Here is an 18,119-nt window from a genome sequence, read left to right as displayed (position 1 = left end):
TTTCAGCTGACAGAGCTGCATGGAGACTAAACTTCTGCACCTTCAGTGGAGCTAGAACTGCTGCACTCCTTCACCCCCAGCTGGTACCTTTTGTCCCATCTCAAGGGGAAGATTTTTCTCTGCTAAAATCAGTCTATAAAGTCTAGAAGAGATGACTGCTCCATCAATGTGCAGACATCAAAGAAAGGCAACAAGAAAAAAACAAGAAAACAAAATACCACCAAAAATTGCATGCCTGTAATCCCAGTTACTCGGGAGGCTGAGGCTGGAGAATCACTTGAAGCCAGGAGGCGGAGGTTGGAGTGAGCTGAGATACCACCACTGCACTCCAGTCTGGGCAATTTAGTGAGACTCTGTCTCAAACAAAACAAAACAAAACAAAAACAAACAAACAAACAAAAAACCCAATGATCTTCCAGTAACTGACACCAAAGAAATGAATTCCAAATTTGCCTGACAAATAACTCAAAATAATTGTTTGGAGAAAGCTCTGTAAACTACAAGAGAACACCCAAACAATTTAACAAAATTAGAGAAATAAGATATGAACAAAATGGAAAATTTAGCAGAGGGATTAAATCATTTTTTAAAATAAATTCTAAAGCTGAAGAATATGATGAATGAAATGAAAAAAAGGCAATAGAAACATCAGTAGCAGAATTGAGAAGCAAAAGAATTTGTGAATTTGAAGACATTATTTAAAAAATATCCAGTCAGTGGATAAGGAAGACTGAAAGAAAAAGAGAAAGAATTCCTATGGAATTTATGGAACAGCATCAAGGCAGCTAACATTTGCATTGTAGGAATTTAATAAAGAGAAGAGATCAAGAAAAGGACCAAAAGTTTATTTGATGAAATGATGTCTGGAAACTTTCAAAATCTAGGAAAAGATATAGACATACAGGTACAGAAAGCTCAAATATCTCCAATCATATTCAATCCAAAGAAGGCTACACCAAGACATTTTATAATCAAACTGTTAATAGTCAAAGACAAAAAGAATCTTGAAAGCAACAGGAGAAAAGAAGATCCTATTATAAGGGGATCCCTAAAAGGCTATCAGGGGATTTCTCAGCAGTAATTCTGCAGGCCGGGAAACAGTGGGATGATATATTCAAAGTGCAGAAAGAAACAAAAATGTCCAACTGGCTAGGCGCAGTGGCTCATGACTGTAATCCTAGCACTTTTGGATGCTGAGGCTGGAGGATTGTCTGAGGTCCAGAGTTCAAGACCAGCCTGGCCAAAATGGTGAAACCTCATCTCTACTAAAAACACAAAAGTTAGCCAAGTGTGGTTGCGGGTGTCTGTAATCCCAGATACTCAGGAGGCTGAGGCAGGAGAATCACTTGAACCCAGGAGGTGGAGGTTGCAGTGAGCTGAGATTGCACCACTGCACTTTAGGCTGGGCAACAAGAACAAAACTCCGTCTCAAAAAATAAATAAATAAATAAATAAAGAAAGAAAATAAAGAAAAGATATTCAACAAAAAATACTTTATACAGCAAAGCTGTGCATCAGAAATGAAAGAAATACTTTCCCAGATGTGCAAAAGCTGAGAGAGTTTATCACCACTACATCTACTTTATAAGAAATGCTCAGTGGAGTTCTTCAACCTGAAAGAAGGGACACTAACTGATAACATGAAAACACGTAAAGTAGAAAACTCACTGGTAAATATTAACTCATAGTCAATTTCAGAATATTCTAGTACTGTAATTGTGATATGGATGTCATTTATATCTCTAGTGTAAAGGTTAAAATGCAGAAGTATTAAAAATAATTTATAGCTATAATAATTTGTTAATAGATACACAATATAAAAGGATGTAAATTATGACATCAAAACATAAAATGTGTGGGGAGGTAAAAAGTATAAAGTATTTGTATGCAATCCAAATAAAGTTGTTATCAGCTTTCATTGATATAACTACAAGATGTTTTACATAAGCATAGTGATAACCACAAAATAAAAACCTATAATAGGTATATGAAAGATAAAGAGAGAAATTAAAGCATACATACCACTACAGAAAATCATCTAATCACAAAGGAAGACAGCAGGAGAGGAAGAAATGAACAAAGGATCTATAAAGCAATCAGAAAATAATTTAACAAAAGACAGTAGTAAATTTTTACCTGTCAATAACCTTGAATGTGAATGTGTTAAATTCTCCAATCAAAAGATATAAAATGGCTGAATAGACTTTTTTAAAAGACCAAGCTATATGCTGCCTACAAGAGACTCACTTCACCTTTAAGGGAGCACATAGACAGAAAGTCAAAAGATGGAGAAAGGTAGCCCATGCAAATAGAAACCAAAAGAGAGGAAGAGTAGCTACACTTATGTCACACAAAATAGGCTTTCATTCAAAAACTATAAAAACAGATGAAGAAGATTATTAATAATAAAAATGGGTCAATTCTTCAAGAGAATATAGCAATTATAAATTTATAACCACTCAACATCAGAGCACCTAAATATATAAAGCAAATTGAATTGATATTAAGGGAGAGATCAACTGCAATATAATAATAGTAAAATTATTGAATGTTCCACTTTTGACAATGAATAGATTGTCAAAATCAATAAATCCCATAGGCTTTCTTTATTCTTTTCCATTATTTTTTCTCCTCTGATTGGATATTTCAAATAACCTGTATTTGAATTCACACATTTTTTCTTCAGATTCTCAATTCTGCTGTTGACACCTCTATATGCTTCAGACACAAAATCAGCAAAGAAATATCACACTTGACCTACACTTTAGAGCAAATTGACCTAACTAACATCTATAGAACATTCCATTGAACAGTAGCAGAATAGGTATTCTTCTCAAGTATACATGAAATATTCTTCAAGATAGATCACATGTTAGGACACAAAACAATTATTAATAAATTTAAGAAGATTGAAATCATATTGCTGATTTCAACCACAATATTCCAACCACAACGTTATGAAACTAAAAATCAAAAACAGGAGGAATGTTGGAAAATTTACAAATATATGAAAATTAAACAACACATGAACAATCAATGGTTTGAAGAATAAATCAAATAGAAAATTAACAAAATCTCAAGACAAACAAAAATGAAGATATGTTCTAAAACTTATGATATGCAGCAAAAGCAGTTTTAAAAGGAAAATTTGTAGCAATAAATGCCTACATTAAAAAATATAAGAAATACCTCAAATAAAAAACCTAACATGATACCTCAAGAAACTCGACAAAGAAGAACCAATTAAGCCTGAAAATCAGTAGAAGGAGGAAAATAACAAAGATTAGAGATTAAATAAAATAGAGACTAGAAAAAAATTATTGAAAATATCAATGAAACTAATGGTTGCTTTTTGAAAAGATAAAACTGACAAAGTTTTAACTAGACAAGCATAAAAATAGACAAAACTGAAATAAATAAAAATTACAAATGAAAGAGAAGACATAACTGATACCACAGAAATAAAAAAGATTATAAGAGACTACTATAAACAATTATATTCCAACAAATTGGATAACCTTAAAGAAACAGATTAATTCTTAGGAACATACAATCTACTGAGATTGAACATGAAATAATAGAAAACCTGAATGGGCCAAAAATGAGTAAGAAAATTGAATCAGCAATTTAAAGAATCTCCCATCAAAGAAAAGCGCAGGACCTGTTACCTTCAGGGCTGAATTCTACCAACAATTTTTAAAAAGAACTAACACCAATCCTTCTCAAACTATTGCAAAACATTTGAAGACAGAATACTTCTACAGTCATTTTACAAGGTGAGCATTACTCTAATACCCAAACAAGACAAGGACACTACAAGAAAAGGAACTACAGGCCAAAATCCCTGATGAACATAGGTGCAGAAATCCTCAACAAAATTCTAGCAAACCAAATTCAACTGCACATTCAAAGAATCATTCACCGTAATATCAAGTGGAATTTATCCCTGGCATGCAAGGATGATTCAACATAAGCAAATCAATAAATTGATACATCACATTAACAAAATGAAGTACAAAAACTATATAATCATCTCAATAAATGCAAATGCAAATACATGCATAAAAAGCATTGTAAAACATTTAGCATCCTTTTATAATAAAAACTCTCAACACATTAGGATAGAAGGAATGTACCTCAACATGATATAGGCCATATATCACAGCCCACAGCTAACATCATACTCAACGGTGAAAACTTAAAGCTCTTTTTCTAAGCTTAGGAACAAGGCAAGGATGTCCACTATCACCACTTCTTTTCAACATAGTTCTGGAAGTTCAAACCAGAGCAAGAAAGCAAGAAAAATATCCCAAAGGCATCAAAATGGAAAAGGAAGAAGTACAGTTGTCTCTGCTTGAAGATGACATGATCTTACACACAGGGAACCATAAAGACTCCACCAAAAAACCGCTATACAGTAGTATAAAAGATATAACTTTAACATACAAAATCAGTAGCATTTCTATACACTAACAACAAACTATCTGAAAAAGGAAATCAAGAAGACAATCCCATATAAAATGGAATAACATACTTAGGAATAAATTTAACCAGGTAAATGAAAAGTCTCTATACCAAAAACTATAAAATGTTGGTGAAAGACATTGAAGAAGATACAAATAAATGGATTGAAAGAATTAGTACTGTTAAAATGTCCATACTACCCAAAGAGATGACAGATTTAATGTAATCCCTATTAAATTTTGAATAAAATTTTTAACAAACAGAAAAAAATCCTAAAATTTGTATGGAACCACAAAAGGCCCCAATACAAAAAACAATTTAGCAAACTAATTCTGCTAAAATTTAATGCCATTTAATTTGACATGGTGAAATTTATTCTTGAGCAGAAAGAACAAAGCTAGAGGTATTGCATTACCTGATTTCAAAATGTACTCAAAGCTTAATAATCAAACAAGCATGGCAACGGCATAAACGCAGAAATATAGACCAATAGAACTGAATAGAAAGCCCATAAATAATTTCACAAATTTATGCTCAATTGATCTTTGGCAAAGTACACACAAGAACAGGAACAAGAACACACAATGGGGAAAGGACAGTGTTTTCAATAAATGGTGTTGGGAAAACTGGGTATCTACATGCTGAATAATAAAATTGGATGCTTATCCTACACTGTACACAAAAATCAACTTAAAGACTTAAATGTTAAAACTTGAAACTGTAAAATACTGGAGAAAACATAAGGAAAAACTTCTTGACTTCAATCTTGACAAAGATTTTTTTGGATCTGTTCCCAAAATTATCGGCAAAACCAAAAAACAAAAAACAAAAAAAACCAAAGACAGTATTTGTGAACCATATATCTGACAAGAGTTAGTATGCCAAATATATAAGAACCTCATGTAAACAACAAGGAAACAAATAATTCAGTTAAAAAGTTGGCAAAGAACCTGAATAGATATTACTCAAAAGAAGACACACAAATGGCCAGCAGGTATATAAAACAGGTATATATTAAACATTACTAATCATCAGAGAAGTGCAAATTAAAACCACAGTGGAATAGCACCTCATACCTGTTAGAATGTCTACTATCAAATAGACAAAAGATTACAAGTGTTGCCAAGGTTGTAGAGAAAAGGGAATTGTCTGTGGGAATGTAAATTAAAACATTCATTATAGAAAACAGCATAATAATAGAGTTACCATATGACCCAGCAATCTCACTACTGGGTTTACATACAAAGGAAATGAAATCAGTATGTCAAAAAGATATCTGCACTCCCATGTTCACTGCAGCATTACAATAACCAAGATATGGAATCAACTTCCCTGTCCATCAACGAAAGAATGGATTTTTAAAATGTGGTATGTATACACAATGTAATACTATTCAGCCTTCAAAAAGAAGGAACTTATATCATTTATGACAATGTAGATGAATCTGAAGAGCACTATGTTGAGTGAAGTAAGTCAGGCATGGAAAGACAAATACCACATGATCTCACTTACCTGTGGTATCTAAATAACTCCAATTCATAGAACCAAAGAGTACAATGGTGGTTGCCAGGGATTGCGGGGCAATGGGGAGTTATTGGACAAAGGATGTAACATTTCAGTTAGAAAGTTTTGGAGATCTATTATACAGCATGGTGTTATAGTTAATAGTAATGTATTCTATATTTGAAGACTGCTAAAAGATTACCTTGTAAATGTTCCCACTATAAAAAATGGTAAGTATGCAAAGTGATGTATATGTTAATTAGCCAAATCTAATCATTTCACAATGTATACATATATCAAAACATCACATTGTGTACCATAAATATATACAATGTTTATTTGCCAATAATACCATAATAGCCTTCACACACACGCAAAAAATAAAGGAACCCAGGCCACATGGAATCCCCACATTGTACAGGACACTTCTCAATGTAAAATCACAAAATCTACCAAACTACCATAAACAAGGTTTAAATACATGAGAGGAAGAAAGATTGGTAGAGGCTAGAGTTCAAGACCAGTCTGAGCAACATAGTAAGACCCCATCTCTAGAAAAAGAAAATTAAAACTTAGCTGGGCATGGCGGTGCACCACTAGTTCCAGCTACTTGGGGGGTTGAGGTGGGAGGATTGCTTGAGTCCAGGAGTTTGAGGTTGCAGCAAAACTATGATCATGCCACTGTGCTACAGCCTGGGTGATAGAGTGAGATTCTGTCTCTAAAAATATTATAATAAATATAAATACATTAAATAAATAAATATAAATAAAATAAGTTATTAACTCAGGATTAAATGTCTAAAACTTCAAGTAGTAGATTTATCTGAGAATTACAGTGTATTTAAACTTTAAGCTTGTTAAAAATCATAAAATCAAGTGTTAAGCCAATAATAGTAAAACACAACAAATAACAAAAAACTCTGTGAAGGAATGATAATAATGCTAATAATAATTTATTTTTTGAGGACTCAATGTCATTTCAGGCACTGTCTTAAGCATTTTACACAAATAATTTTACTGAATTACCAAAACAACACTATATTTATTTATATACAATTGTTATTTCAATTTTACACATCAAGAAGCACAAAAGGTTAATTAATTTAACCAAAACTGGAGAGCTAGTAAATAATGGAGGCAAAATGTAAATCCAGACAATCCTCCGAAACCATCCTTTTGACCATTTTGCTAATAAAATCTCAAAAAATGTAATCATTTAAATAGAAAATAAATAGGTTAAACAATAAAATAGATAAACAGTTGAAGAAAGAACTAGCAAACTGGAAGATAGAGATTAAGAAATTACCTGGGCCGGGCGCGGTGGCTCAAGCCTGTAATCCCAGCACTTTGGGAGGCCGAGACGGGCGGATCACGAGGTCAGGAGATCGAGACCATCCTGGGTAACACAGTGAAACCCCGTCTCTACTAAAAATACAAAAACTTAGCCGGGCGAGGTGGCGGGCGCCTGTAGTCCCAGCTACTCGGGAGGCTGAGGCAGGAGAATGGCGTGAACCCGGGAGGCGGAGCTTGCAGTGAGCTGAGATCCGGCCACTGCACTCCAGCCTGGGTGACAGAGCGAGACTCCGTCTCAAAAAAAAAAAAAAAAAAAAAAAAAAAAAAAGAGAAATTACCTAAAATGCAATGAGATAATGAAATGAAAATTTGGCAAGACTAATTAAGAGTCATGAGAATAGAATGAAGTCTAGGAAACTTCTAACATAAATTTCTGAGGGAAAGAATTCAAATAATGCTGCAGCAGCATAATAATAAAGAGATAATAACCGGATATTTTCTAAACTTGAAAAAAGGCATGATACCTTCGACTTGAGTTATGAATCTCTAGCAAAATAAATCCACATTTAGACAAATCATAGTGAAATTGCATAATATCAAATATAAAAGTCTTAAAGGCAACTGGAGAGAAAAGATAGATTAATTATAAAGAAACAACAATTAAATAGATTTCTCAAAGAAAGTAGTAGAAGCTAGAAGACCATAGAATAAAATATGACAACTGTTGTGCAGAAAGCTATGCTATTGATCTTAAATTCTGCTTTTGGACTTTTTGGACAAATAAACTCACAGACCCTATCAGAAATGATGGGAAAGTTTAAGTTCTTAAAGAAAGAAATTGATTAAGAAGAAGTGGAATGTAAGAAGCCATAGATAATGTTTAATGTGAGTATTAAGGTAAAGAAGGGATGATCATACAATACAAACAAGTTCAAACTCCTGATCACATGATACTCCAATTTCATCCTTTGAGGCCCTCCATGAGCTCCAGGCACATGGCACTGGCAGGCAAAATATAAAATGTAAAAAAGCTGTGTTAGTTTTATAAAAAGAAAATGAAAATTTCCATGGACCAGAAACAGAAAATCAAAACAGAAAATGTAAATGAAGAAAATAAGAAAGCAAGGATATCAAGAGAAAGAACATGAAAGCATGGAAATAGAAAGTACAGAGTTCTGAGCTGGGACTAAATTTGATGTGCCTGAGGAAACCTGAGACTAATGTGTTTGAAGTGAATTATGCAAGGGGAAGAGTGGTAGGAAGATCTGTAGTATTAGTTGTAGTCCAAAACAGGCTTAGGTTGAATTTAAGTGAGATAAAATAGAATAATAATAAAAGGCAAAAGAACAGACTATTTAAATAAACAGTAGTGAACAATTTATATGTGTTTGAAAAAAAGTTAAATCCCTACCCCTCATTTTAAATTAAAAAAAATACATAAAGATAAAAACAGTAAAAGTTAGATTCCTACCTCATACCACATATACACATAATGTATTGAGTGAATATATAATAAAACTATGGAGGCATTGTAAGAAAATATTAGAATGTTTTATAACATGGCAACATGGTCTGATAGAAAATGACAGAAATATAGGAAACTTAGAAGTCAAGATTTTAAAAAATTGAGTTCAGCTGTGCAAAAACTAACCTTCCATATTTTAAAATTCACTGTAAACAAAAAGTGAAGTGAAAGATTGTACAAAAATATTGGCATCACATACAATGGAGAAATGGTCAAAAGCATAATGTTCAGTAGTTGTTTTCAGAGTGGCATAAATAGACTGGACATGAGTATGAAGGAACTTTCTAGAGTGATGAAAATACTTTAAATCATGATAAGGGTTTGGATTACTTGAATGCATACATTTGTCAAACTGATGGAACTATGCACATAAAATCTGTGTATTTCACTGTTATAAATTATGTCTTAATAAATAGTTCCTATAAAAACTGTAAGAAAAACACAAATGACATAGAAAATGGGCAAAGGCTGAACACAGGACTCTTTCTCTCTCCTGCTGCCATGTGAAGAAGGACATGTTTGCTTCCTCTTCTGCCATGATTATAAGTGTCCGGAGGCCTCTCTAGCCATTTGGAACTGTGTGTCAATTAAACCTCTTTCCTTTATAAATTGCCCAGTCTTGGGTATGTCTTTGTTAGCAATGTGAGAACTAACGGACACACCCCACAAACTGATTTCCCAGATGTTATGGGTGGAGGTATAAATTGATACAGCCTTACCTTAGAAACATTGAAGACTATTTAACAAGAATATTTAATATGCATAATCTAGCAATACTAGATTTACAAATTTATCCTTCAGATAGTCCAGGAGGAGTGCATAATATGCTTGTACAAAGACATTTGTTTGAACTTTGTTTTTATAATATGAATTTTTTTGGAACCTCCTTAATGTCCACCAGTGGTGAGAAGGATTAAAATATATTATGATAGTACTTAATGCCACTGAACTGTACACTTAAACATGGTTAAAATGATCAATTTTATGTTATGTATCTTTGCTACAATAAAAAAGAAAAAAGTTATGATTTATCTATATAACACACTACTATTGAGACTTTTAAAATAGTATAATAGATCTATTTGAAAATATTTCATGATGGTTTGTTAGATAGGTATACTTCTAAATGTTTATATACTTACATGTATGTATAAGTATGTACACAAAAATCGAAAATTATCTAGAGAGCTACCTGTAAAGGTTTTAGCAATAGTAAACATTTGTGTTAACTTACAGGAAAGACTTTAACTTTTTACTTTATATACCTCCAAATGTTTATTCATTCATAAGAATGAGCGTCTGGTTGTTTTAAAATTAAAATACATTGCTTGAGCCCAGGAGTTTGAGACCAGTCTGGGCAAAATGGTGACATCTGGTCTGTACATAAGACGAAAATCAGCCAGGTTTGGTGGCATGTGCCTGTAGTCCCAGCCACTTAGGAGGCTGAGGTCAGAGGTTTGCTTGAGCCTGAGAGGCAGAGGTTGCAGTGAGGTGAGATTGTGCCACTGCATTCCAAATTGGGTGACAGAGTGAGACCCTGTCTCAAATTTAAAAAAGAAAAAATAAGATACAGACTTCAAACCATATTACCAAGATTTCAAAAATTTTGTGAATAAAAAAAGACACACTGTATTCATAAAGCTTCTAGGGGCTGTAGTAGATACATAATTTTGGATGTGGTATAGGTTGGCCTATATATACAGAATATGTGACTAAAATTAAGTGTAATCACAATAACTTTTTATGTAACTTTGTTTTAATTCTAATTTGGTAACAGTGACTCAAAATAAATAGAATCATATTTTAGGTGGAAACTCGATGACCCATGTAAGTGGCAGTGCTGGAGTTCTGTGCTGTCTGGGCAGAGAAAGCACTTGGACTGAATGATGATGGTCACAGCTCTCTCTGTGAAGTCCTGCAGAATCACTGACCTTGAGTTCATGTGCTCTAAGCTTCACTGTCCCTCCACCCCAAGATCCTAATTTATTTTATTCCATCCTGTTTTCTCTTGTAAATAGAAGAGCACAAGTTGACCTTTCTCAAAAGAGCCAGCAGGAATCTGGTTCTGATAACAAAGTTCCCGTCACTCCTGTGTCTATTGGTTCTCCTAGGTAGTTTCTTCAGGGCTGCGCCAACTTCACTTCACAGTAGATCAGTAGATGAAGGAATAGTGCCACGGAGAATAGCATCCAGAAGAGGTATACTGGAAAGCTAATGCCCAGGATCTCTGAAGAACATATCAGGTCTGAGGCTTGGGGTCATGGATGGTTTTCAAAGGGCAGAATCCTCCATAACCTTACATAGCATCTTCATAGTCCACATCCGTAATGTTTGCTTTCCTCAGCCTGGAATAGATGTCTAAGGAAACCTGGAAGCAAAGATTAGGACTAGAACAGGGAAGACAAGCAGAATATGCCTCCGCTGGTCCTCTTCCCCAGTCAGCTTGGATGCATCTTATCATGGCTCATCACACAATGCAAAAATCAGGGCCTCTTGAAAAACCGTGGTCCAAGGCCAGCATTTTCAGAGTGCCTGTATCCCACTGGCAGACTACAGAGATGATCCTGATAAGCTGCAAACTGATGCAAACATACAATGCCTTTCCTCATTCTTATGGGCCATTGTTAGGCAGCCCCATGGGCTGTCATCTTTTAAAAGGTTGTCAGAATTTTATGTTCATAAATTAAATTTAGCATGTCACTGGAGTTTACCAAGGATTTGAATTTTGTCCTGAGATATTTGGCTGCCACACTACACTAGACAAAACTGCAAAGCACCTACTGTTTTTGCACACATGCACAGAGTTGGAATTTCTGCAGTTTTAAGGAAGTATTTTTGTATCAGTGATATCTTGAATTATTCAAAGTTTACCAAATGCTAATTTTTAGTGACACAAATTACTATTAACTTAGGTTTGTTCAATATTAATTTAGTTGCTGTAGATTGTTTGGTTAACCTTATAATACAAAGTGATGGATATATGGCTCAATAATATTTTAGGATAAAGATTTTCCAAAAAATAGAATTTTGAGACTAGGTATGCACCCTAGTTTAACTAAAAATCATTCATGTGTGCATTGCTAAAGTAAGTGAATTTGTAAGCCTCCAAAATTTCCTTGTACAATGACCCTTTATTGTTGTAACTACATGTTTTTACCTCCATTGCATTGGGAGATAGAGAAGAGGTAGACCATGGAATTTTTGCTCTAAGTGGCTACAATTTAAGAAGTTTGAGAACCAGTCCCCAGAAGAAAGAAAGAACATGGAGAAGAGAACAATAGAGACTCTTACCTGGTCCTCCATATGTGTCCCCAGGGTTTCTGCTGCGGAGAAAAGGCAAGTGCTATGACATTCCACTTACATTTAAAGTCCTTCATTAAACTTGTGTTAAGAAAAGCTTCTTCCTCTCCCATCTATTTCCCATTAATTGATTTCCATTAATATTTTCTGTCTTGCTTTTCTGTTTATCACAAGTATGATTCCCTTAGTAGCCAGAGGAAAATTGGCAGCCTGGGGGTGGGAAGGTAAGTAGAGCCCCTATGCCAGGAGGGGCCTTTATACGTCTCAGCTATTCTGGGCCGACCATGTGTAGGATGGGACAAAAGCACCGGCTAGGCAGCTGTGCTGGGGTTATGAGGAGCGTGTCAGGCTACTCAAAGAGGGCAGGCAGAAGCCATCACCTCTGATGCTGCCACATGACTGGGGAGTGAGGCATAAAATGTAGGCCTTACAATGACACCTTATTGTTAACTACATGTTTTTACCTCCATTGTGTTGGGAGGTTGGGAAGAGGTAGGCCATAATGGGATTTTTGCTCTTTCTAAGTGACTATAATTTAAGAAATTTGAGAGCCCAGCCCCAGAGGAAAGAAAGAACCTTAGCATTAGCTCTGGGCTCTACTCAAGGTAGCTCCAGACCCAAGGACAGCCATTAAGTATACACAGTGATGCTCACAGCCTTCTGCTCTGAGGAATGCTGTTGTCTGCCATGCACAGCCACTGATTGTTCTCTTGGTTCTAGGAAAGACAAAAGTTAGAGACGAATTTACTCCCCCGTGTCTCACCTGCTGCTGATTCCTGCTCCGGCTGGTTATAGTACACCAACGAATAAACATCACGCCCACTTACAACATTCACTGCAAGAGAAGGAAGGAGACTTCATGACACAGCTCCTGATTCCTGTCTTTAAAATTACTCCATACCTTCCACCTGTCACAGCCATGAAGACAGATAAGTCATTTGTTTGCAGTAGAGGCTGGGGCACAGCAAAGTCAGGTCTGGCTAGCAGATGTTATCCCATTGTCACTTCCCAAGCTTGCTGTACCAACTTTGGCCTGGGTCATTTGGAAAGGCTCACCATTTTCATATGTAGGCTGTAGCTGTCCTGGGGTAGGTGAGTTGAGGTAGGGGAACTCTTGGGGTACAGGGCTGGGAAGGCTCCTGCAAACACAGAGACACATGTTACTTATCTGAAATTACATCCCAGATAATGCAGATATCACACTGAAGGAGAGAAGCCTATGACAAATGGTCCTGAGCAGAATACCGAGTTATGGGGAAATGAGCAGCTAGAAGGCACAGCGGTGTGGCACGAGCCATGGCCCTCTGCACAGGCTGTGGGGCACTGCAGACCAAGCACATGAGCGTAAGGCATGGTATTGCCCATTCCCAGAATAGTGTCGTTTGCATCATGAGTGCTCCCTAAATATTAAACGAATAAATATTGACTCACTCCAGATGGAAAACACTTTGCTTGGCAGAACAAGCAACTTGAGGAAGGGGCAAAAGAAAATGCTCCTTCTTGTGCAGATACCAGTGAAAGAGTGCTACTCTCATTTGAAAAAAAAAATCTGTTTATTGTTGGCATAAATGATAATACATTATATTAAAAAGACAACTAAACATTGGTATCTCTAGATGGGAGTATTTAAAAAAATATTTTCCTCCTCTAAACATCTAAAGAATTTCACCAATAACTGTTCGGTATGTTTATTCCTGTCTGTCTTACATTCCAGAAATGTACACGTATCTTACCTACCCTAAAATACTTTAAAACTTTCAAGAGCTTTTTATATTTTCACACCTCTCAGCACTCAACGGAATGGCTTACAGATCCTCAAATATTGGTTGACTGATTGAATGAATGCATGATCCTGGTGAAAGCTATGTGATTTTATTTTTATTTATTTATTTATGGGACAGAGTCTCGCTCTGTCACCCAGGCTAAAGTGCAGTGGTGCCATCTTGGCTCACTGCAACCTCCACCTCTCAAACTCAAGGGATTCTCTTGCCTCAGCTTCCTGAGTAGCTAAGACTACAGGCATGCACCACCATGCCTAGCTAATTTTTTTGTATTTTGGTACAGATGGGGTTTCACCATGTTGCCCAGGGTGGTCTGGAGTCCTGAGCTCAGGTGATCCACCCACCTCAGCCTCCCAAAGTGCTAGAATTACAGATGCAAGCCACCGTGCCCAGCTGCAATGTGATTTTAATATTCTGCAGTGGTACTGAAAGGGAACAATAGGAAAAATGACAAAAAGATTTAAAATCGTTAATGTACGAAATCTAAAAGAAGGGAAGTGACGATGAATTGTTCAAAGCTGCCAGTAGGAGAACTCAGGAGTGAGTTCTGGGTATAATAAAACAGAAAAAAAAGTTCAGGAGAGAACAAATCTAAATCTATTTTTAAAATAGATTTTTCTGCATTATTGGCACATACAGCGAAAACAGGCCTCACCTGAGTGGATCCCTGGTTGAACGTCTTCCTGCAAAACAAACAAATGAGCATACACATAAATGGAAGAACCCTCACTGTCAGTGCTCTTATACACCCTGCACAGGGATATGCCTCATGCTTAGATGCCCATTGCGGGTGCCACTGTGTGCCCAGCAGACATCCTGGCAATCATTTCCAGAGCCTTCATTTCACAGACGGAGACTCGAGTCCTGAATAATTAAGTGAGATTCCCAAAGCCAGTTAGTACCAGATCTAGGACCTGGGACCCAAGTCTCTAAACTTGTACATTTATTATATGTTTTGGTTTTGTTTTACAACCACACCACCCAATCTTATTGTGACAAAAGTCCTTGGAGGCAGGTGCTGCCATAACCATGCTATAGATGGTGTGAGGTACCCAAAGATGTCAGAAAAGCTTGGAATTTAAATGAGAATCTCGTAGTGTCCTCTCTTGCCCTGTCTCCAACTTCCTCAGTGAAGAGGAGACCAAGGTTAAATATATAAATAAATATGTAATTACCAATCGTGATAACATGTGAATCTAAATAACTTGGAACTCATAACGGGAGAGGACATTTGCAGGCTGTGCAGGCCAGGCAAAGCCTCTTGGAAAAAATGACATTTCAGAGGAAAGTTGAGAAATTTCTAGCAATAAGTAGAACATGTGGACATGTGAACGTGCATTTCAGAGAGAAGAAAAAGCATGTGACAATACTTGAAGGTGACTAAGAATTGATGCACTGACTTTAGTACTGGGACATAGTCAGGATAGCTGGAACTGCTAACCATATTTCTCTTCTGTGGCAAATTATTTTAAATAGTTACATTTGTTTGTTTGTTTGTTTGTTTGTTTGTTTGAAAGAGAGTCTTGCTCTTTCACCAGGCTGGAGTGCAGTGTGCGATCTCAGCTCACTGCAGCCTCCGACTGCTTGGTTCAAGTGATTCTTCTGCTTCAGTCTCCCAAGTAGCTGGGATTACAGGCATGCACCACCACACCCAGCTAATTTTTGTATTTTTAGTAAAGACGGGGTTTCCCCATGTTGGCCAGGATGGTCTCGATCTCCTGACCTCGTGATCTGCCCACCTCAGCCTCCCAAAGTGTCGGGATTACAGGCGTGAGCCACTGCCCCTGGCCAAATCATTACATTTTTGTATAAAAGTTAAATCACAGAAGCACAAAATATCACTCGAACCTCAATTGATAGCACATGAGGGGTGGAGAACTTTACCAAAAATGTTACACTATGTTAATAGGCACTGTTCCTACCTGCTGGGGTTTTTGGCAGATTCACAGGCAAGGTGGTTAACAGCATATACCTCTTTTGCGGTATACATGTCACAATTTCAGTGAAAACAAAGATCACAGTAACAAAATGCCACTCTCTTTTAAATACTAACCTATTTTTCTTTTGAGGCCGTAGCAAAATAATAAGGCCACAGTGGCAGGACCAAGGGTGCCGAGGAGCCCCTCAATGACTCCGGAGGTAAGATGATTGCTTCTGGCCCCAGTAGGCACTAGAGGGAGAGACCTGTGCATGATCTGCTCAGAGGAAGGGCTTGGGGCTTAGAGAGCAGACATCTTGGGTGTGGGTTTTACCCAAGGTCTGCTCTTCCAAGTGGCGATTTATTTATTTGTCTGGGGACTTGTGGCTTATCACATTTATGAAAAGAGAAGACAGGCACCCAACCTTGAGTTCTCTATGCCCCTCCGATACATCACTCATGACAGCACCTCACACAGAGGCCCCACCATTGGTGGCACACCCCCGGAAGCATAGTGGAACCAGCAAAACTCTCCCAGGATGCTGGGAAGGAGACATTGACCAACACAGTTCCATAGCCTGAGCTATACCTGTGAAGTTGAGTGTCACCTCCTCACTGCGCTGGGCCCCCAGGCCATTGTTGGCCTCACAGGAGTAGTTTCCAGAATGTTCTGCAGTCAGGGAAAGGTTGAAAGAGGCTCCTCCTCCAGAGGGGGCTGAGCTGCTCCCCAAGATGACATCCTCGTGATAAAACCAGTACAGGATCGGATGAGAGCCTCTCAGGGCCTCACAGTGAAGCTTCAGCACATCCCCCACCACAGCCTGGGCCCTGGGAGCCCTGACCATGAGGATGGGACGAGACACTGGGACTGAGGGAGATAGTAGACTGTAAGAGACAGTCTCTGACAATGCAGCAAACCCATAATCCCTGCCCACCGATGCTCAGCCCCACTGAACTTCCTCAGCATGCCCCAGGGAAACTTTGTGTGCCCCAGGGAAACGTGGAGCCCAGTTTGTGACTGGCTGGCTGAATGGAGGGTAGTGGAACTTACTTCTGACAGTGATGCTCACCAGCCCACTGGGTCTGGGACCATAGCCATTTTCAGCTACACAGTAGTATTGCTCAGCATCACTCTCCCTCGCTGTAGGAATCTCATACTCTGCTGTCAGTGAACGCTGGGTCTTTGTCTGAAGGTTTAAACCTATAGCCCCTTTGTACCAAAGGAAGGTGATGTCTCCTGTCCCCATAGCAACTGAGCAGATGAGGACCAGTCTGTCTCCCTCCATCACCTGTCCTCCTGGGGGCTGAGTCTCCAAGCTCACATCAGCAACAGGGACCCCTGTGTGAACACAAGATGACATAGGAAGACCCTGAGTAGGGAGAGTTTCAAAGACAGTAAGTAGATGTGATAGTCCTGAAAGCAAAGAGCATGAGTGAAGTCAATGACATATATAGCTTAATTTGGGTGAGGGGGAAGGGTCTGCTGATTGATTGGGTGATGGTGATAGGATAAGAAAGACACCATAGTATTACTATAGAAGGTGTAGCATCAGCTCTCTCCTTAGAACAGTGTGACTTCCACTACCCTAATCTCTCAAACTTTCATTTTTTCAAGGCCCAATAGTATAGTAAAGTGATTATAAGTCCAAATTGTAAATCGAACTGCCTTGTTTGAAGAGTGGTTCCAACTCTTTTACTCGCTGTGTGTGCTTGATCAAATTACTCAACTTCTCTGAGATACAATTTCCCATATGTAAAAGATTGCTGGTAATGACAGTTATCTCCTGCAGTTGGAGGGTTCACAATTACACAATATCTGTGAAGCACTAGGATAGGGACTGCCATGTATAAACTGCTCAATGATTATTGTGGTGGTGGTGGTCCAGTTTCACCAGTATTGAGTTTTTAGCAAGCGTGGGAGAGCACAGCCTTTTGGAAGTATTAGACATTTGCTTCATGGCACGATAGAATGGCAGAGGATGTTGGAATTGTCAACGCTGATGTGGAATAACAAGATGAATTACAAAGCACTCTTTTCTTTCTATTTTTTGGAAATCAAGCTCCAACTGCCCTTCCATAAACCCTGCTCCGGTAACCTATTCTACATATTCCTTCGGCAAAGCCTTCTCTGAGTACCTCAGTCCTTTATCCCCCTTGTCTGTAGTCAACAGCCAGTCCTACACAATGCAGCATCACATATTTAACCCTAGTCATTCAGAGTGCTGGCTGAGCATCAACTTCGTGTAGTCAGGGACCAAACATTATGCAGCTCTTCTCCCCACACCTTCCAGCACAGTGAAGACACACAGTAAGGGTTTCCTAAATACTCTCTGTT

At 37.6% G+C, this 18,119-nt stretch overlaps 1 protein-coding gene and 1 long non-coding RNA gene across 18 annotated transcripts in view; both read right to left on the bottom strand.

Annotated features, from left to right (window-relative positions):
* Positions 1-6,903: 6,903 nt before the first annotated feature.
* LOC141409264 (uncharacterized) lies at positions 6,904-8,673 on the bottom strand. The gene is made up of 2 exons (XR_012428840.1): positions 7,599-8,673; positions 6,904-7,273 (listed from the first exon to the last, which is right to left on the bottom strand). It is a non-coding gene; the product is annotated as an uncharacterized lncRNA (long non-coding RNA).
* A 1,850-nt stretch (positions 8,674-10,523) lies between these two features.
* FCRL1 (Fc receptor like 1) overlaps positions 10,524-18,119 on the bottom strand; it is a 29,539-nt gene continuing 21,943 nt past the window's right edge. For 2 of the 17 annotated variants that reach the window (XM_065544200.2, XM_065544205.2), the window contains 8 exons: positions 16,836-17,123; positions 16,374-16,652; positions 15,920-16,036; positions 14,522-14,549; positions 13,142-13,224; positions 12,849-12,920; positions 12,077-12,108; positions 10,524-11,364 (listed from right to left, as the gene is read on the bottom strand). In XM_065544200.2, the coding sequence (XP_065400272.1) occupies positions 11,269-11,364; positions 12,077-12,108; positions 12,849-12,920; positions 13,142-13,224; positions 14,522-14,549; positions 15,920-16,036; positions 16,374-16,652; positions 16,836-17,123 (995 nt within the window). In that variant the 3' untranslated portion in view covers positions 10,524-11,268. Of the gene's footprint in view, positions 11,365-12,076; positions 12,109-12,739; positions 12,802-12,848; positions 12,994-13,141; positions 13,225-14,521; positions 14,550-15,919; positions 16,051-16,373; positions 16,653-16,835; positions 17,124-18,119 lie in introns of all 17 variants that reach the window. The other 15 variants (XM_005541348.5, XM_074026990.1, XM_005541349.5 and 12 more) reach the window with 12 other exon arrangements.

The sequence above is a fragment of the Macaca fascicularis genome, chromosome 1, assembly GCF_037993035.2.
Source record: "Macaca fascicularis isolate 582-1 chromosome 1, T2T-MFA8v1.1".
Classification (NCBI taxonomy): Eukaryota; Metazoa; Chordata; class Mammalia; order Primates; family Cercopithecidae; genus Macaca; species Macaca fascicularis.
The sequence above is the reverse complement of the archived record's forward strand: the minus strand, read 5'-3'. Positions and strand labels throughout refer to the sequence as shown.